Here is a 22124-nt window from a genome sequence, read left to right as displayed (position 1 = left end):
ATTTTTTAATCTTTTGAAATTAGTTGTTTAATATTCCCTTTAATAAAAACTTGTAAAAGTAGCTTCTTTATGCTTATCAGTTGATGTTTTTGTCATACCAGGTCAAAGAATAGTAGCCAGCCTCTGTGGCAGCATCTCGACCTTTCATCGGAGGTTCCAGGTTCAAATCCCGGTAAGGCATGGCATTTTCACATGCTTCAAAATTGTCATTTCATTTCATCCTCTGAAGCAATACCTATCATGGACCTGGAGGCTAGGTCAAAAAATAGTGATTTTGACCATGAAATTGACCCATACTGCAGTGTAATTGGCTGTATGAGCAGTCATTCAGTTTTATTGAATCCATGTTAACTTATTCACAGAAAATTTATGTAATGATTATTAAAAAACCTATTAAAGTTTTCAAATGTGTGTCAGACAATCAAATTGTTATGACATGACCCAAACTTACCTTAAAATTATGTGATTCTGTAATATGGTGTTATACTTTGTACTTTAATTCTTTCAGTTTGTAAATATGTTTGCTTCAGTATCAGAAAATCAATTCAAATGTTTATCAGACGATCAATTTGTAAAAAATCTGTATTTGGACATGATCTGACCAATATTAGTCTCTATGTGATTCTATGGTATCTCTGTGAATCTATGGATTCTATGGTATTGTTAATTTTTTTCAGTTTGTAAGTATATTTACATCAGTATCTGAGAATCGGTTACTCTAAGAAAAAAAAATGTTGGTGGTCTTTTATGCAGTGATCTAATAATACGCAACGATTCTAAAAATAGAAGTGAAGCTTTTAGTTGGGATACAGCCATTGTTTATAAATTTATAGGGGTAAAGATAGGTGTTTTTATTAATGGCAAACAGAAATGATTATTCACTCTAGATCGCATATGAAATAATGTTAAATTAAAAAATAGAGGAAAAAATTGTTTTCAAATTTGCCAAAGAAATATGTTTGCATTTTTGTTTTCACATTAAAAGAAGTGAAAAGAAACTTTGAAGAATAGAGTTAGGTGCACTGATATTTGAAATGAGCTAGAGAAGTCCAAACCCGTTCTACTGCAGTATTGGTTAATAGGTTTGAGCCATTATATAATTCATTTTTTAATTTGAAGATGCATTATTGAAAAATTGGTTGGGGAAAAGTGATGATTCTATTTCTATGATGAAACATCTTTTTTTTTGTTACGAACTGCATAATTTTTTCATCATTTATTTTTTCTTCTAAGTCATTAAGTATATGAAAAATCAGTTACCAGAAATTAATGCAATTTGATTATTTTGTACTTGTATTACTTTGTACTATTTATGTTATACAATTAACATATAATTTTTGTTGTTTTCCAGCATGCAGTTGTCCAAACTCTGTCAGGTACAGGTGCTTTGAGGATAGGAGGAGCATTCTTAGCGAGATTTTTCCCGGGTTGCAAGGAAATTAATTTACCCACTCCGACATGGGGTAATCATATACCAGTATTCAAAGATAGTGGCCTTTCTGTTAAGCGGTATTCATACTATGATCAAAAAACATGTGGTTTGGATTTTAAAAATCTTCTGCTTGATGTATCAGTAAGTGTAATTCTGTTTTCATGAAATACTACTTTATTTACTATATTTATTGGTCTTAAGATACAATAAGTCTTGTGTCTGTGGATTCTGATGAGACTGAACCTGTTTTACAGGCAAACATTTGAAAAAAATTAATAGCAATGTTGTTGAAGTTTGAACAAATTTTACTTGTTGAGTAACTCAGTTTCATTCCTTTTTTGTTCATCAGTGAATGTGAAGAATGATTTCTTAATGTATTTTACTTTTTGGGTAATATATATTTTTTTAAAAATAGTTGTATAAATTCACCTATAAATTCCAGTACCACCTACATAACGGGTAATGGGACTCGGTTCTGTAATTTTACATCAGAATCAGTAGGGAGAAAACCCTTTAACGAGGTCATTCAAATATAAACCAGAATTTCTTTACATAGCTTTATTGATATTAGATAAAATTGCACATAAATTATTTTTCTACATAGTCCTTCAACAGAAATACATCCTCTCTACCAGGTAGGTCGCTTCCTGATGCCCTCATAAAAAACAAAAGATAGCTGCCTCAACAACCAATTGCACACATAATGCTCATCTACGGCATAATCTTTGAATCTTTCTTTTCCTAAAGCTTCTTTCAGCCAACCAATGTGGAAATCACTTGGTGACAAGTCTGGACTGTATGGTGGTTGTTGAAGAAGTGTCTAATGAATTTTAGCAAGTTCATCATGAGCCTGAGCTGCTGTATGCGGCCATGCATTGTCATGGAGAAGGAGGACATTGTGAATTGGTTGCTGGTATTGTTTATTGCAATAGACATATCCCTTATGTCATCCAACTACTACTGTTGCATTTACCTTTCTTTGTTCATTCAGCACATCTTTTTTTCCAGCGGCAAGTATTTCTTGACCTTGATCGGTGCTCCCTCCCCACTTTACCACCATGTCAAATTTGTTCTCTTGCTTTCCAGGGTGTAGTGATGGACCCACATTTCTTCTCAGATCACAATATGGTCCAAAAATACCTCTCCTTCTCTCTCAATGTGATTTAGAAGATGCTAACAGATGTCTCTCTGAACATTCTTTGTGTTTCATTGAGAACACATGGAACCCACCTCACTGACACTTTGCTATATCCGAGTATCTGACAACATTGTATGCATACACTTGACATTTATGCCCACGTCTGATGCAGTTTCAGTAATGGTTATGCATCGGTCACAACATAGTCACAAACAACCTGAATGTTGTCATCATTGACACTGGCCTGCAGACAATGTTTGTGACATTCGTTCTCCACTGCATCATGGCCACTTCATAATTTTTTGGCCCATTGAAACAATTGAGTTTTTAACAGGGTAGCATCTCAAAATTGTGCTTGGAGTAGTCTCAAAATTTCAGAGGATTTGACACCTTCGATTGTGAGAAATCGGATTATATTTCATTGTGCAATGGACAATGGTACCTCCTACTTAGATATTCTGTTACTGATGTGGAATCGTGACCTTTGGGTGTGGCTGGACAATGCTCCCCTCTACACATACCCAACTAACTAACTGCAGTGCCCCACCACATTCACTGCTCTTCCTCATGTGGCAATTGCGGTTTATATTTGAATGTCCCTCGTATTATCACTTTTCTTTGTGATCAGTCAGGTTATTTGATACAGTGCATTTTTTGAAAAATCCATACTTGTTAAGAATTGTTATTCTAAAGTGCATATTTACCAAGGATGCTTTTATGTTTTTGTTTGATGCAGACATGTTTAATTCATATGCAATCATTTTCACTGTCTATCTTAGATTGCACTAGTTTTCTCTCTTGGTTTTATTTATCCATGATGTTGTTGATGGTTGCTCACCATTGTGTTCATCTTCAATGGTTTTGGTAAACAATTTTTTTTTTTTAATTCAGACACTGCAATGCTTAGTGACACAGAGGAATATAAAGAAGAATAATTAGTAGTAGTGTATTTACATAATGTAAATCAAGTTGCATATAATCATTTTAAATATATCATAAAGCTCTGTCTGAATTGAAAAATTGAAAGAAACATTTTGTTTTAAAATTTATGTAAATTATTTCTGGTTTTCCTGATTAAACTCACATTAATTCAGTATGGATGAAGTTACAACATCTTTCTTTAGATGACTTGTACAAAAAATAATTTTTTCATGGTATTCTCATCCTACAAAATCAGAAAAGCCAGATAAATTGAAATTTGTCCAGGTAGCTTTTCAGATATATAAGTTCCTTCAGGATTTGCCATCCATCCATGCTGTTGATGATTGTACTGCATTGTTCATCTTCAGCATCAATTTTTTTATGTTTGATTGGCATATCCTCAGACATTACCTCATACTTCATACTAATGTCATTACCTCATAATACCTGAGTGTTATTACAAAGGTCACACAAAATAGATTCTACAGGTTTTTTTGTGATATACACACTTTCTTCAGTAGTAAAGCTGTTAAATTCAGTAGTCAAGCTACTCCATATTGTTAAATTTCAGGGCTGTGCTAGTGAAGTTGTAATAGGATGGGGAATGATTAGTTCAAGCTGAAAGCAGACTGCAGGCTTTCCACAGCAGGCAGTATAAAATAAAGTCTCATTGCTTGATTGTCAGATTATACAGAGTGTTCCAGGACATATTAGCCAAATTTCAGGAACTGATTCAGGACACCAAAATGTGCAAAAAAGTTCATATCAAAAGTCCTATTTTGCTTTGTTTTCCTGTTGGATGCCATTTTGTGATTTTCAACAAAAAAATTATTTCTCAGGGTTGAGTAAACTTACTATAATTAGATTTGGGAAATCTAAGACTAATGCCTTGTTCTACAAAATAAAAAATTTTGAAAATGTCACCTTCAAAAATTTCAAAATGGTAACAGTCTTAATCTTTTAATCGTCAATATCTTTGTAATTACTTGTTTGATCAAATTTTTGCGTTTACAAAATTTATTAAGTATTTTATTTTGAGGAAAATGACACCTCATTTATAAAAATCCATTGACAAACGAGTTATTGCAGGTAGTAGTAGTTATTAACCCGGCAGTATGCTTGTGTGTACCATAATGCATGATACTTTTTATTAAGTTACTATTATTAATCATTTTTATTACATTTAGTAGAGGAAATAAAAACAGGCAAAAACTTATCAGCTTGTGTTATGGTGCACAAGCATACTCTGGGCTAATTGTCTGCAATAACTCGATTGTTTGTCAACGGTTTTTTATAAACGAAGTATCATTTGTTCAAAATAAAATCCTTAATAAATTTAATAAAATTAAAAATTTGATCATAAAAATCATTATAAAGACATTTATTCAGACTTGTTTGTTTTCTCTGTCCTCTTGCATAATGTAAACATCTCCTGTCATCTTCTTATTTGTTAATGAACCAGCTGATCTTAATTATTATTAGAATTTATTATATGAATTTATTTTCTTTTTAGATGTTTTAGCAACATCATTAAATTTTTATTGTTCTAGCTAGACATATTTAATATATATTTAAAATGTGAATAAATGTGAACTTAACAATTAATTGGTTATCCGGCATTACTTAATGTATACAGTTTACACTACGAATTGCTCCGTTGCTGGAATTGTTGTACATTATTGAAGATTAAAAAATTAAGATGGCTGCCACTTTGAAATCATTGAAGGTAATGTTTTCAATTTTTTTTATTTTGTAGAACAAGATACTAGTCTTAGATTTGCCAAATTTAATTAAAGTAGGTTTATCCATTCCTGAGAAATAATCTTTGTTGAAAATCACAAAATTGCATCCAGAAGGAAAACAAAGCAAAATAGGACTTATGTCAATAAGAACATTTTTGCTCATTTTGGTATCTTGAATCAGTTCCTGGAGATTAGCTAATATGAAAGAACACTCCGTAAAAGTTATATCACTATTTAAAATAAAAAGAGGAAGGAAAAACTTTGAGATATGTCTGCTATCGGACTATTGTAGGCTGAGTTTTTTCATTATATTTTTTCACTTTTTATTTACAAAAAAAATATTTTGTAAGTTTTGAACTTAAAATTGAAAGTGTGTCTTAGTAAGCAAAATTTGTAATTTTAGAAAATGTCAGGGAAATTTTGCAAAAAAACTTAAGTGGACACTATTATTTTAATTTTAACCATTATTTAGGTGAGTACTGTCACCTACAATACTCTTAATTACAAACTATACCTACATTGTGTAATTTTCTAGTATAATGTCACCTTGACTTCCTATTCATTTTTTTTTTTTTTTTTTACTGAAATGCATATTTTATTTACAAATGGTTTGAAAATTATTTTTTCTTTTAACATTGGCATGGCACAAATTTTACTGATTTACTGGAAGGCTTTTTGATTGGTTTTAGAATATTTGCTGACTTAATTACTAAACAAGTTTTCTTCATTTGTCAAATAATTTATGGTTTTTATTAAATTTATATCTACTCTAATTTTAGTTGTTAATATCTTATTTTTTAGAAAATGACTCCAAGTTCTATCATATTGCTACATGCTTGTGCTCATAATCCAACTGGTGTTGATCTTACTCATGATCAGTGGGCGGAACTTTCAGCTTTAATTAAACAAAAATCATTATACCCATTTTTTGATATGGCATATCAAGGATTTGCATCTGGTAATGATGAAAAGCTAATAGTACAATCTTTGTGAATTTTTTCTGTGTGTACCTTTTATAATACTGTGAAGTTTTTTAGTGTATTTATTATTATAAAGCATATTCATTGTTTTTAGGATTTAATTTTTTTATTTATTCTTAGCTAATAATTATATTAAATTATTTATTTTGACCTTTTTAGTGCTACTTTCCAAGCATCTGTTTGAACAATTGTTTCAAAAATGCTCTTTTTTAAATTAAAAATACAAACCAACTGTTTAAAAATGACTTATGTTGTAGAAAAATATTTTTTGTAAAATATAAATTTAATTTCAAAAACATATATACACAGTTTTGTTAAATAAAACATATTATATCCAATGTTTGTCAAACTGTTGTGTTGACAGCTCTTAAGTGGGTCTTGGCCTTGCTTTTTTGTTTACAGTTATATGTTTTGTGTTCTGAGCATTTTGTTTTTATATAAAACAATTAAATTGGTCTTCTCCTAACACTTCTTCCATTCTCCTCTCAATTCTTCTGTATAGAATTCTAGTTAAGATTTTTGATGCATGACTAGTTAAACTAATTGTTCTGTATTCTTCACAATTATCTGCCCCTGCTTTCTTTGGTATCATGACTATAACGTTTTTTTGAAGTCTGACGGAAATTCCCCTTTTTCATAAATATTACACACCAGTTTGTATAATCTATCAATCGCTTCCTCACCTGCACTGCGCAGTAATTCTACAGGTATTCCGTCTATTCCAGGAGCCTTTCTGCCATTTAAATCTTTTAATGCTCTCTTAAATTCAAATCTCAGTATTGTTTCTCCCATTTCATCCTCCTCAACTTCCTCTTCTTCCTCTATAACACCATTTTCTAATTCATTTCCTCCGTATAACTCTTCAATATATTCCACCCATCTATCGACTTTACCTTTCGTATTATATATTGGTGTACCATCTTTGTTTAACACATTATTAGATTTTAATTTATGTACCCCAAAACTTTCCTTAACTTTCCTGTATGCTCCGTCTATTTTACCATGTTCATTTCTCTTTCCACTTCTGAACACTTTTCTTTAATCCACTCTTCTTTCGCCAGTTTGCACTTCCTGTTTATAGCATTTCTTAATTGCCGATAGTTCCTTTTACTTTCTTCATCACTAGCATTCTTATATTTTCTGCGTTCATCCATCAGCTGCAATATATCATCTGAAACCCAAGGTTTTCTACTAGTTCTCTTTATTCCGCCTAAGTTTGCTTCTGCTGATTTAAGAATTTCATTTTTAACATTCTCCCATTCTTCTTCTACATTTTCTACCTTATCTATTTTACTCAGACCTCTTGCCATGTCCTCCTCAAAAATCTTCTTTACCTCCTCTTCCTCAAGCTTCTCTAAATTCCACCGATTCATCTGACTCCTTTTCTTCAGGTTTTTAAACCCCAATCTACATTTCATTATCACCAAATTATGGTCGCTATCAATGTCTGCTCCAGGGTAAGTTTTGCAGTCAACAAGTTGATTTCTAAATCTTTGCTTAACCATGATATAACTATCTGGTACCTTGCAGTATCGCCTGGCTTTTTCCAAGTGTATATTCTTCTATTATGATTTTTAAATTGGGTGTTGACAATTACTAAATTATACTTCGTGCAAAACTCTATAAGTCGGTCCCCTCTTTCATTCCTTTTGCCCAGCCCGTATTCACCCACTATATTTCCTTCCTTGCCTTTTCCAATGCTTGCATTCCAATCTCCAACTATTATTAAATTTTCATCTCCTTTTACGTGTTTAATTGCTTCATCAATCTCTTCATATACACACTCGACCTCATCATCATCATGGGCGCTTGTAGGTATATAGATGTTAACAATCGTTGTCGGTTTAGGTTTTGATTTTATCCTTATTACAATGATTCTATCGCTATGCGTTTTGAAATACTCTACTCTCTTCCCTATCTTCTTGTTCATTAATTCTATCTTTTCCTCAGTTTCTTAAAGTTTGTGAACATTATTTTTAGGTTGACAGATTTGCAAAATTTCTATTATAACCAGATTTATTATTTCTATTATAATAAATTTCTATTATAACCTTATTCTATTTCTATCAGCCTTTTTGTATGCTGGGAATTTTTCTATAGGCTTTTTCTTATTTATTTGGGCATTGAAGTTTGTAAGTAGAATTCTTATGTATTTTTTGGGATTTGTGGATTTCATTTCCCAGAAATTCCCAATATTCTACTATTTTGTCTAGATTTCTCGTGTTGTTTTTGTATTTTGGGCATAAACATTTATTAGAGGGGAAATTTTTTTCTGCATCATATTTAAAGGGAAACTATTTCTAATCTGGAATGTAACATTTCAACTGATTTTATGTTTTTCACAAAAGCTACCTCTAGGTGTGAAGTGTCTTTTCATAGTTTTCTTTCCTGGGTTTTCTTTATAGATTGTGAATTTTTTGTAGTTATGGCATTTTCATCTGTATAACTGATTTCTTAGAGAACAAGTATTAGTATTTTCTGTTTGTATAGTATTTTTGTGAATTCTTTAATCTTCCTATTTTTAAGAGTTCCAAAAAGTACTTGTGTTTAATTTCTAATTTTGGTTACAAGTTTTCTGAAGATCATTATTGATAATGGTTTGGACTAACCACAATCCTTATGCGTAACTGCATTGCTCATTGCGATGGATTTTTATTTCTAAAAATCACCTGATGTAGTTAATCTTCTTAAAGCTCCTTCATGTATGGTTTATTTTAGTGCCATAGGAAAGGTAACTGTAAATGTGATTGCATGGTGGTTAAAACTATAGCTTGAGCTGTAGAGTTTACTTCCTCTTTAGTTCAGTTAATTTCTTCAACCTATCCAGGGCCACCACATGGAGAATCACAACACCTCTACTTTGGGCGTCTTCAACAGTTTTCTGAAGAACTTCTTCTAAAAATGCTGCTCCAAAGTATTATGGTGCAGGACCAGATAGATGAGTTAATCCTGTGTTTAACAAACAGCAATTGCCGCACTAGCCATGTGAACTGAACTAGACATGTTAGAAAGTATAAATTTGCAGGTGAGATGAGTATTCTTACCTGCAAGTAAAATTAGATCTAGCAGTTTACATTTTTATTTTAAATAATATATTAAAAATTATAAAGTAATTGTGCAAAATCAAGACAACCTCATAGAATGTTCTGATGCAAAGTGCTTTATGAAAATCAAATTCTGTGGTTTTAATTTGTTACGGTCTTATATTTTATAATTTTTATTTTTCATTCATGCAGAGAATATAATTTTCTGTTTGAAATACGGTAGATTCTTTTTTTCTTTGCAGAAATTGTAAAATCATCTCCATTTTACATCTTACGCAAAAGTTTGATTTTTTTTCTTATCTTAAATTGGGAAAAAGATCAGGCTCAAAAATTATTTGCCAACATTTTACTTAACACCTAAACCTGTGACAGCCATTTTGATTTTTAAATAACCATCATCAGTGGATATTATGAAAAAATTGTACATATACATATGTGCGCGAGCATGCATGCATGTACACACACACAAAGAAAAAAATGTTATGACTTTTTTTTTTTTAATTTATGTTAATTTTCACATTGTCTAGGATAAAGATTGTTCTTCAGTTGAACAAATTACTACTTTTATTTGAATTTTAGAAAGATTTATGTGAATGGTTTTCAAGCTTAATACTATTTTTCAATATTGTAATAATAATTATTTAGTATAGCTCTTTATTTGTAATTTTCATCATCTTTTTGCTCAAAATCAAAATAATAATTTTCCTTAATCATTTTTTAAATTTAACTGTTTAAAAAGTAAAAACTAACAGAATATAGTAATGAAAATTAAATAAAAATTAATAAAGATTGCAGTAGTATTGTGAAGGAATAGGTATGCAAAATACCAACAGAGAAAACATGATCATCAAACATATCATTTTGGAAGATAAGAACAAGAAAAGATTATATTAAGTCATGTTCTGATCAGATTTCATTTGAAAACAAAATTGTAACTATTATATGAAAGTGAATTATTTTAGTAATAATTAAGAAGTGAATTTTATGATTACAACATTTCATGTTGCAAACCACTGTCATTACAACAAAACTGATTGCAATTGAAAGCAATGGTTTAAATAAATGATGTTTTGTCTTCAGGCCAATTAAATTTGCAAATAAATCCTTACTATTTTATTCCTTTTTAAAAAATCCATCTTTCATTTCAAAGAAACGTTTTTTGGCCATTATAGAACATGAGAAACAACTAAATAAAAGTACTTTTAATGGGATCAATTACAATTTATTATCAATGGAGCGTAGAACCATTGAATAGATAGATTTAAATCATTAAATAGATGCTGGTGATATTTGGTCACTGATAATTATTAAAAACAGCAATTATAAAATAATAACAATAAAAAAACAATGGTTGCAGGAAATAATTACTTAGAGAAATCATATCAGTTCTGTCAAGATATAAAAAATAACTAGCATCAATAGCACTAAATATGTTGATGTAATCTTACACATCATGTTTTTCTGACAAAAAGAATACTTGGCAAAAAATTCCCCAAAACTTTTTTGCCTAAGTACATATTCATAAAAACATAGAAGTAATGGACATAAGCATAAAAAAATTTGGTTTTGTTAGGAATTGCAAATTTTGTGTATAATAAGTGGATTTATTATATATTTTTATATAAAAAAAAACTTCATTTCATATCTTAATAATAATTTCAATTAATATTCTTTTAATTGCAGGTGACCTAGATGATGATGCTTTTGCTGTCCGATATTTTATTGAAGAGGGGCATGATGTTTTTCTAGCACAATCTTTTGCCAAGAACATGGGCCTTTATGGTGAGAATTCATTGTTTAAATCTCTAATTGTTTTTTGAGATTAACATATAATATTAACTTTCAACATCACTCCATTATCTTCTTTATATTGTTATACTGTTAACTGTTTCTTCATGCTAATGTTGAACTCAATTTTGCTGTTGGGAGATACACTTTCTTTGTAAGTAGAATCTTAAAGCATGATTGAGTTTGTAGTCTTGATATACAATGCACTAGATATGATCTAATATTCCGTTAAATTAATTTGTTTATGCTTAAAGAATGACACAGATGAAATTAATTTACAACACAGCAAACTATATCTCCTAGTAATCTGATTTCATTGTTAGATGATAATAATAGTTGTAATAATAATATAGGTTTGATTTGACTCAATAGCCATTACTGGTGTTGTTAACCCTCTGTGGGTTAGCAGTTAAACCTAGCAGTCACTCTACTGGCTATTTCCTTCTGCATCTTTGTAGATGAAACCAGCGTAGTGGTCAATCCAATTCTCATGGTATCTATTTAGTATTGAGAAAGTATCATAGGATGTTGGGAGAGAGTGATAAATGATGACTAACAGAGGGGCTGTGAACTTCTAGGTAGATCAGTATATGTTATTATTTTTTCCAGAAGATTCTATCTCAGTAAAAAGAAAAACATAAATAAATAAATTTTATAGACATAAAAGAAGCTTAAAGTTCTAGGAAAAATGATTTATCAAAACTAAATGCTCTTCTTGAAAATAAAATACCACAGCATCCTGATCTAAGTGTTTTTGGAAAGGAACAGGATACCAGGAATGTGAAGTTTGCTGGAGGTTGCCTGTTGAGGAACCAGATTGAGAATAAAAACTGTTGTCATGATTTCAACCTTATTGTTGAAATGAAACAAAACATATGGGATTTCAGGGAATAATTGCGTTGATCGTATGGCTGAGGAGGCTTGTTTCCAGCCTCCTTTCACTAATCACATCGCTTCAAACAATCTTGTCTGTTACCTGAAGAGAGTGGTGGTTTATGGTAAGTGGCAAAGTGAATGGAATGCTACCATAAACTTTTGTGGTGAATTATTCCCTGAAATCCCAACATGAGATCCAGCAGAAGCTCATAGTTATATTACAGTGGTTCATTTGTGAAATTAATACACTGAATCTCACAGACAACAAGGTGTTTGGAATATGTCACTAATTGTCTGAAAGGCACTTATGGAATCAGAGCAATCAGTACATGTCAAAGTGTTGAGCTAATAATATCTAAGGCCTTATTAAAAGCAAAGAGCTCGACAATGAAAATACTAGCAATACTGGGGAGGCCAAACACATGTATGTTTTGTTGCCAACCACAAAAGCACAACCTACAGAATAAACATTTTTAGAGCCAACTGTATAAACATTTTTAGACCCACCTGTATAAACTCTAGAATCTGGATTCAGGCTATCTATAATATTATAAAATTTGTCTTCTTTGTCTCAAACTATACTGATCAAAGCAAAGACAAAGCAGTAATTGATGAGAGAAGGCTGCCAAGGGGGTTAATAGCATGGACCAACAATAAGGTCTTGGGGCAATTGCACCTTTAGAGCTGAGAAAAGGCGCTGAGCTCGATGCCTAGCGGAGCAGTAGATCAAAGTAGATCATAGTGGTTCAAAGTTTGGATGAGTTTGTTGCACTTTAATGCAAGCTACACAGGAGCACATCATTTACTTCTGTCTATTTATAAAGAGATGGTTCACCACTGTCCACCCAGCAGACTTACCGCAGGGCTTGACTGAACGCACCTATGACAATAAACTTTATCCAGTTAAGAACACTGTGTTTCTGTGGAGAGCTCCTCATGCAGAAATAACCATCAAGAGGAGGTTATTATCTACTGTTAGCAAGTAGGGCACACTTGGCTCACTCATGGATATCTGATGACTCAGATTCACCAGTTTGTACTCACTGTGGCTGCCAACTAACAGTGCACCAAATCTTTGTAGATTGTACCTGCTATGCAGGATTCCGTTGCAAGTTTAAACTAGGGTCTAACATACATACTATTGTAGAGGATAATGAAATGTTATCCTATGTTTTGTGATTTCTTAGGGCCATCTGTTTATATCCAAATATTTTAATTACTCCGTGTGTTTCAACTATTCATGCCATTTGTCCTAAAGCTGATGGTAATTTAATTATTTTAAGATATATAATGCGATATATCTTTTGTGTTTTTTTTTGCTTTTAACATGCGTTGCAGGCTTTTTATAAAGATGAATTTTTGTGTTACCAGATTTTTAGCTTTTAATTGTCCTTTTATTTTGTACAACAAATATATTGTGTCCGAGCGATGATAACATGAAAGCGTTTTTCACCCAAAAAAACAAAAAAAAAAATTTTGCAGACACAATGGATTTTGATATGAATCTCACTCTGTAATCAACAGTGACTGGCTCCATGTTTCAAAGTTTGCTGCTTAATTAGCACTAAACAGAATTTCTTGAAACTTGTATTAGAAGATCTTAATTGTACTGTCCAGCTTATTTACTTTAACAGTAACAGAAATTGTTTTCTCTCTTTGATAATTTTAATAAAATAATATTCATATTGCACTAGTGGACTATCATTATTGTTGTTACAATAAATTACGTAATATTTGAATCTGAGAGAATTGTTAATGATTTTATTTGTAGTATCTAACAAAATTCTACAAACTAGAAGAGTATTCTGTATTATATATGGTGTATTTTTAATGTACACTCAGGTTGAATTTCTTATAATTAAGTGTTCATTAACTGCTAATAAAATACCTTACAAATTTAGCTGTGTTTCAGCCCAATTTTTTCTTTACTTAAAACTTTATTTCTACTAATTGGAACTTAATTTAAAACAGGTGAACGAATTGGTGCGTTAACTGTTGTCTGCGATAATAAAGAAGAGAAGAATAAAGTAATGTCTCAGTTAAAGATAATTATTCGTCCAATGTATTCCAGTCCTCCACTTAATGGAGCCCGTATTGTTACCACAATTTTAAGTAATGAAGAACTTAAATGCCAGTGGTAAGATTAATTGGTTTTTTCTTACTAAAAAAAAAAAAATTTAACTTTATTTAACATATTCAAATAATAGTGATGTAAAATACTATTAGTGTTCTGAGTAATTCTTATTTAAAAAAAAAAAAACTTTTACACAAATATCTACTAATTATAATATTAATAATAATACTTATACTCAAAACCTTAAAACCTTAATTGTATGAACCCTGTAAGATTTGAAAAAAACATTTTGTATAATTGAAACACAATTTATTGCCTTGCTGTTCTATTTGGAAGACTGTAAACAGAGGGGTAATTCAGTACTGAACCATGCAAAGTGCATGCAGTGGTGTAGTTCAGTCAAAGACTGTGTGAGCATTGATTGTGAACCTTTCCTCAAATAGCAGATTACTAGTTAATGAAGGAGGGTAGAATCCTGAAAAGTGTCTCTGGTGAGTAAATTCTGGTAGCATCATGATGGAAATCAGCTGTGAGGAAATTCTATGTACAGATCTTAAGTGGGGTACCCTATACCCCACTAGTATTGAACAGTATGTGGTAGTATTGAACAGTTTGTGGAAGCCATAAATTTTTATTGGGTGACTGACCAGCCCATGAACTTTCTTTTTAGAACTGGAAGAATATTACATTGATATTACTCTGGAAATGACTAAATGGAATGTTTTGTGTAAGACTAGTATTAGTGATGTAGGCTAATAATTTTCAAAATAGTGTATGACTTCATCCATAGTAAGCAAAATAGGTTGGGACATTGTTCATCAAGAAAGGCTAGTTTCTGAGTACAACCACTAGGCAGCAGCTTGTACAGAGCATGGAGGTCAAGCATGAGGCGAATGAGGTCACAGACTATCATGTCTGTCTGCTGTTAGATTCTTCATAGGGTAGTGTAGTTCAATGATGAAGAAAGAGACCATGCTACCCTGCTTTATGTACCTGAAACTGTCATAATCAACCGGGTTTATTTTCCAAAGCAGTCGCAGAGGAAACTTGAGTTAACTCTTGTGGTTCTCTTACCTCAACATATTGAATGTAAGAGTTAACGTTGCCACAAGATGATAAAAATGCTGCTTGCATCTTTAGTGCTAAAGAATTGCATCATCTAGCTACCAGGATGTAAGAAAGACTATATGATTGGCAGGAGGGTCTCTTTCTCATTAAAGTGAAAACTTAAGTGGTATGAACTATGCTGCTGAATTGTGTGAAAGTTCCTTAATGAGCGTTTTGCTTAATTAATTGATAAATTATAAAGCTGGAAGGTTCTAAATTATAAATCTTCTAATTCTTCTGTGAATATAGATCCAGTTATCAGCTAAATTTTACTCAGGAGATTATTGTGTACAGACTATAACTTATATAAATGATTGTGTGGCTAAAAGAAGACTTGGTAGTTGCTAACCACTCTGGCAGTCTAATGAGAAGAGCTTACCTCCCAAGTTATTTTAATTCTCATGTGGATAAGTTAATTGTATTTTTGTAATTGTAAGGCTTGTTTTTAAAATAAGGTCCACTTTAGTCATTTTATTGTTGTTTATATTTATCCATTTATAATAAATATTGTAATTCAATATCCCTCTAAGTATGAAGAAGAGGAGTAACCTGATTTTTTGTGAAAAAACAATTCTGTATCTGAAATTTACAGGTAAATTTGTGACATGTATAGTCCAAATATTATGAGTGATGCTAAAGTAAGACAATGGTGCTGTTCATTTTGAGGAGGGCAAATGAACATTCATGATAAAGAATGTAGTAGCCGACCGTCTGTGACAATGGACAATTTGATTGAAAAAATTCAAGAAAACTGGCTTTCCTGCATCACAATTGTCTTTGATGTTTTCTGATGCTTCATGATCTTTGATTTATGAAGTTTTGCTGAAAAATTGATTGTAAGAAATTATGTTCCAGGAGAGTGCCAAAGATGTTAACCGGCACACACAAGGAAAAATATCTTGCTTCAGCGAATGAATTTGTTCAGTGTTGTATAAACAAAAGTGATGAATTGTTTGATCACATTGTTACCAAAGATGAAACCTGGATTTCTTATTTAATTGTTGAGACAAAGCATCAGTCAGTTGCAGCATTCATCATCTCCTGCACCGAAAAAGTTCAAACAAAACTGTTTGATAAAAAAGCTTACGGCTGTTTTTTGGGACAAAAAGCGTGTCTTGTTTATTGAATTTAGTGTTAGAAGAATTACTGTGAATATCAATACATACTGTGAAATGTTAAAAAGGATGCTATCCCATAGGATTTTGCTTTTGCATGACAATGCCGGCCACACATGGCAAATCAGACAGTAAGGCAGTTGGAAAACATTTTGTTGAAAAATTTTCAGTCATCCACCCTATAGCTTGACTTAGCTTCCATTGATTATTTTATTTTTCTTCACATTAAAATTCAAAAAGGTTTAATGATATTTAAGTAGATAAATAAGTACATATTATTTTATATGTAAGAGCAATAATCATGTAAGATAAATAAAATTTATGTAAATAAATTTTGTAGATGATGTTTAAGAATTGAAACTGTGAATTGAATGACTGTATGGTTTAAGTCACTGTGGTGAAATTTCTTGAAGAGCTAATGAAGAAGCTAGTGAAACACTATGAAAGTTGTGTTAAAAAACAACAATGTAGGATAGTAGTAAACAAATTAGCTTTTATGTGAAAGTAATATATTTTGTTTATATTTTTCAGTTGTTTTTAATTTCAAAATGAACCTTACTTTAAAAACACACCTTATATAAGGCCACTTTTTGTTGTTAAATTGACTTGATGGTGGTAGATATAGGTTTGGCAAGGTCTTATAGATAAGATTATATCCAGTCCTAAATTCTAGCCAACCTATTTTTTACTTAAAATAACAAAGTTCAGAGTGTAATTTTAATATGTTCACTAATTATTATTATAATTAGTAAGAGATCCCAGAAACAAACTCTAGATCTATACAGTTAGATGACCCAATGATAGGTGGCAGGGTAAATTTTAATTAATAATTTACCTTTGCATAAGCTAGTTTTAACGTGAATATCATCAACAATGATAAATGACTGATTCTTCCTTTTATTATTCACCAGATTGAATTAACACATTCAATCTATGTGTTAATTATGTTTGTCAGATATTTAATAAAGTATTAACCTTTATTTTTAAATGTGTATAGTAAAATTAATTGCTTTTTTACCAATTGTAACTATGAAAACCAGTAATTTTTTTATCTTGCTATAGGATTGCCGAGCTTAAAGGAATGGCTGATCGTATTATTGGCATTAGACAACAACTAAAAGATGAGTTAGCAAAGGCAGGTTCCAAACGTAATTGGGATCACATTACCAATCAAATTGGCATGTTCTGTTTCACAGGCTTAAATGAGCCACAGGTATTTTGCATGAATCATTTTGTTAGTATAGTTAAATATTATTATAAATGTTTATTAGCTATTGTAAAAAGTTATGTGCTAAGCTTGTGTAGGTTTTATATAAACTTAAGACAAGTCACACAATCATCTATGTTCAATAAGTGAGGTACAGCATATTTTTTTTTTAGTAAAAGACCTTTTAATTTTTTTTTGTAGTTCAGTAATCTTTTTTTTATTAATTTTAAATTGAATTTATGTTCTTTATTTTTGAATGAGTTGCATTACATCTATTTTCATGAAGGAAAGTTTAGTGTAAATATCCAAAGCAATATTCCAGTTCTAGAGTCTGAAGATTTGAAAATGAAATGCAAGAAAGAAAGAAAACTGGGAATGTTAATATCACTAGCAAATTCCTATTATAATATATTGGAGTGCATGAAATGATAAACATTAATTCATCTGTAAATAAATATTCTAAAATTCATTAAAATTAATTTTCCTTTGTTGCTGTTTTGCATTGTCCATTTGTTTATTTTTGAAAACCTTATCTTATCTTTTGCATTTTGGTATTACCTTGATTCATCAGTTGTTAGTGTGTAACAAATTGTCTGATATTTTTGTTAATAACATCATTACAAAAAAATAGTCATGTAAACTTAAGTTGAGAAACACCTTTTTCTCCTGAGTGCTACTTAATATTTTTTAAATAGAAACTTTTATCTTCTGTTTGGATTGGCTTATTTTAATGAAATTAGGCATGTCTTTTCAAACTAATAACTTCTATGAAGTAAACAAATATGGAAATTTTATGTTCATAAATTTCAAAATGTTGCCACTATAATTTTTCGTTTTGTGGTAGTTCAAGAACTACTAGTATTAGAAAGTTTAAATAGTATTGTTAAAAATCTTGTTTCATATGAGGAAAATCAATCTTGATTTTTTCAAGTTGGACTTGAATGAATAACTGAATCAGTTATTGAGTCCATGCTCAGAATTATAAAATAGTTTTTTGCTGTTTTTATTTTCTCACTACATGATAATATTAGTCAATCAGTCTAATAATTGATAATCCTCAAACACAATTAAACCAGTGATGTTGAAAAACCCTCTTAACATGATGAACATTTTATTAAAAAAAAAGAAATTATTAGTTATTAAAAACTACAAAATAAAAATATTAACTATAAAGTTTTAAGATATACTATTATTGTTAAGATTTTAACGCAATTTAAATTCATTGAATTGTTACTGAAATTTACTACATTTCATTTTTCACTTAAATAAATGAATCACTCTACCGTACCAAATGGATAAAATATCAGAGTAGATGTTCAGTTCACATTCAGTTTATACCAATACAGCATTCAGCCAATTTGATCGTTATAGCTCAAACTTGTTGACCAATTAATTACCTTAGCTCAATTCACCTGAAGTCTTTATTGTATGGTCTTCAAGTGCTCCTATGTGTAAGAGTATTATGGGTTAAATGTTGTAATGAGTACTATGGGCCTGGTCTGTTTTAACAAGTTTGTCGCTGAGGGTAAGTTATTTGTGGATTTCTCTTCATGTAGGGTCGAGGAGTACATTGATGTTCAGAGATGTTTTAAGTGTTGCAGATTTGGTCATAGGGCTAAATTCTGTCAGTGTGCTTCACTCTATGTGTATTGTGGTGACAAGGGTCACAAGCATGAAGAATGTCTTTAAAAATCTGAGGCTCCTTCTTATGTAAATTGCAGAAGATTACACAAGGATTGCTAGCACTCAGTCAATAGTAAAGACTGTGGTTGTTATATCTGAGATGTATTGATTCATTGCATAGTTAAATTTGTATAGGTAAATTCTTAAGATGGTTTACATTGCTCAGATCAAGTTAGGTGAAATTGTTGAAAGGGGTTCCCTCAACATAATTGTTCTGCAACATCCATATGTGGTACAGAATGATCTGCCAGGTTTTATTGGTTGGCAAAAGTTTTGTGCTGGAAGTAACAGTATGTCCATAGTTCTGTGTAGGAGAACATTGGAGTGTATCTTTTAAGCAAGTTTCTGATACTCATCTTGTCGTTGTTAAACCTGTTGATGGTCTTAACTTCTGTGTTGTTAGTTTGTATTTTCAATATATTGATCCCACTGAAGAACATTTAGAAAGGTGAGATATAATTCTTTATCTTGTTGGTAACTGTCCTGTAGTGCTTGTTGCTGATTTACATCAGCAACAATTTTCTTTGGCATTGTGGAGTCACAGATGATAGTGGTGAATTAGAGGTCACAGATTAGTATGAATTAGAGGTCTTTATTGTTTTTGGTGAGTTACCAACATGCTGGAATGGTAGATGGAAGGAAATTGTTTGCCAGAATGAATGTTAATAATACTGTTGGTAGGAATATTCCTGGAGGGTTGATGCTTGGTCTGTTGATGATTGTTCTAGTGATCATACATTAATAATTATCTTTGAGATGATTAGGGAGTTACAAGACACTTATAGATAAAATGTTCCTGTTCATCAGGTGCGCTTCCTGTACAGGAAGGAGGACAGGCCTACATTTATTAATATTTTCTCTGCTAGACTCCGTGTTCCAGACTGAAATCTGGATGATATTCAATTGGAAGACCTGGCAGAAAGATTTTCTCCGGGTTTCATCAGTGCCGCAGAGAATTCTGTTCCCTGTAGTTCGGGTTGAGAGAGAATTGTCCCTTGGTAGACTAGACAGCTGTCTTTGTTGAAACAGTCCATGAACCATCTCAGAAGAGCTGCTTATCAGGAGTGATCCTTAACGGCGAGTGGTTTGGTAAATCCCTATTGAAGTCAGAGGTCTGAATATTTTCATTTTTCTAGACTTCAAAAAGGGATTCTTCATGTTCATTTGTTAGACATCAAGGAAATAATGATCCTTGGAGGTTTTATATATTTAGTCCTATGGCATAAGCATAAGAAAAATATTCTTTTGTCAGCTCTCTTGAACCAGTAGGGTGTTGTTTTTAATAAAGTTGAGATTTTTAAATATTGTATTGAATGATTTTTTGCTGGATGTCATGACTAATGAAACCTCTTATCATCTGCGAGTCTGAGAGGAAGTGCTGCCTTTCACTCTGATGTTTTATCTTTGGAAATTAGAGGCAGACGTAAGTGTCAGGTAATTTGCAGTTCTGGTAGGAATTTCTTCGAAATTGATAAGGGTTTCCATCAAAACCCATTCTGCGGCTGAGTTCCCATCAAAACCCAGCCACAGAGTTTGGTGAAATCATGATTGGCTCCTTGTCCATTCTGTCAGAATTTGTGTTTTTTCTTTGACTAGAATTTTTAATAAGTGCTCTCTACTGGCTCTTTTCCCTGTTTGCTTGAAAAAAGATATTCTAAAGTTATTGTTTAAAGATGGTGACAAGGACTCCAATTTGAGCTCCTCTTACAGGCCTTTAATGCTCCTGACAGTTATTGAAAAGGTTTTTGAGAAAGTATTGTATCTTTGTATTACTGATGGATTGAATTTTAGAAAGTTATTGGTTAGTCAGCATTGTGTTTGCCCAGGTAGGGTCAGATTGAAGATGTTACTCTTAAGAATATGAATATTATTTCTTCTAGTGAGTCTGAGTATATATTAGGTATATTTTTGAACATATTAGGGACTTTTAATGATTTGTGGTGGCCATTTACCTTGAGGCTGTAGAAGTGGGATTGTACATAGAATGAACTGAATGTGTTAATATAGTTATTTTAGCAATGGAGATGATTTTTGAGACAGCTTCTGAGATGTAGGAAAAACGCTATCTAAAGGTTGTTCACAGGGTAGAGTTTTAGAACTCCTGCTCTGGGTTGTTGAATTCGATTCTTTTGCGGTTGAGGTTACCAAGTGGATGCCACGTCATTGTATTTATGGATGATGGGCTTTTGCTGATTGAAAGGAGAATTGAGGAATGAGATTGAATTCAGAGCAGCCTGACATGCCAAACTGATGACAGTGTTGTATTATCAAGTTTAGATGTCTAAAAGATGACCTCCAGTAAAGCTCATCTAAAAATGGACTAGAAATGGAGGAGGGGTTGTGTGGCAGTTGGTAACGTCAGAAGGTATCTTCCCCTAGGATATTAGAATGGTCTTCCACAGACGTCAGAAATTTGTTAATATCTCAAATATACCAGTTTTGCATAACTGTTTGTGAGTTGTGATGAATATTTTGCTTAGAAAGCTCTCAACAATATGGGTGAACTTTACAACAAAGATCAGGCTACTTTTGTAGAAGATCTATTTTCTTTTTCATTCATCAAATGCATATCAGCCATTTCATTATTGGTATGTAGAATTTCACATACTCAACAATAGTCACAACAGTTTTATTAATCTGTTCAAAACACTAAATCAGCAGTAGTTTTATGCTTATAAATTCACCAAGAAATATTTAAATAGCTGATTGAAATATTTTTAGTAATATTCAGATGTTATGAAGAAATAACATAATTGATTAAATAGTATTTGATCATGGTCAACTATTTGCATAATATTGACTAATATTATCATAAACTAGAAAAGATAAAAAACTGGGCACAAAATTACAAAATAATTTTGTTCACAATTTTTTTTTCATGCCTGTTCTACCACCAGGTGCCGGAGTTAAGAGAGATCTCCATAGGTTTTTCCAATTGCTGTCTCATTCAATTCCAGGAGTCTTCCCAGTTTCACAAAATTGCCCATAACTCATCTTCCACCAAATCTTCTTCCATC

The 22124-nt window shown here is 31.5% G+C and overlaps 1 protein-coding gene across 1 annotated transcript in view; it reads left to right on the top strand.

Moving 5' to 3' along the window:
- Positions 1-22124, top strand: part of Got2 (glutamate oxaloacetate transaminase 2) — a 47311-nt gene that overhangs the window by 17697 nt on the left and 7490 nt on the right. Inside the window, exons 4-8 of the mRNA XM_075357000.1 lie at positions 1352-1573; positions 6035-6191; positions 10941-11039; positions 13893-14058; positions 17280-17430. Coding sequence (XP_075213115.1) covers positions 1352-1573; positions 6035-6191; positions 10941-11039; positions 13893-14058; positions 17280-17430 — 795 coding nt within the window. The remainder of the gene's footprint in view (positions 1-1351; positions 1574-6034; positions 6192-10940; positions 11040-13892; positions 14059-17279; positions 17431-22124) is intronic.

The sequence above is a fragment of the Lycorma delicatula genome, chromosome 2 (genome assembly GCF_047948215.1).
Source record: "Lycorma delicatula isolate Av1 chromosome 2, ASM4794821v1, whole genome shotgun sequence".
NCBI classification, from domain to species: domain Eukaryota; kingdom Metazoa; phylum Arthropoda; class Insecta; order Hemiptera; family Fulgoridae; genus Lycorma; species Lycorma delicatula.
This window is presented reverse-complemented; position numbering and strand designations above follow the sequence as displayed.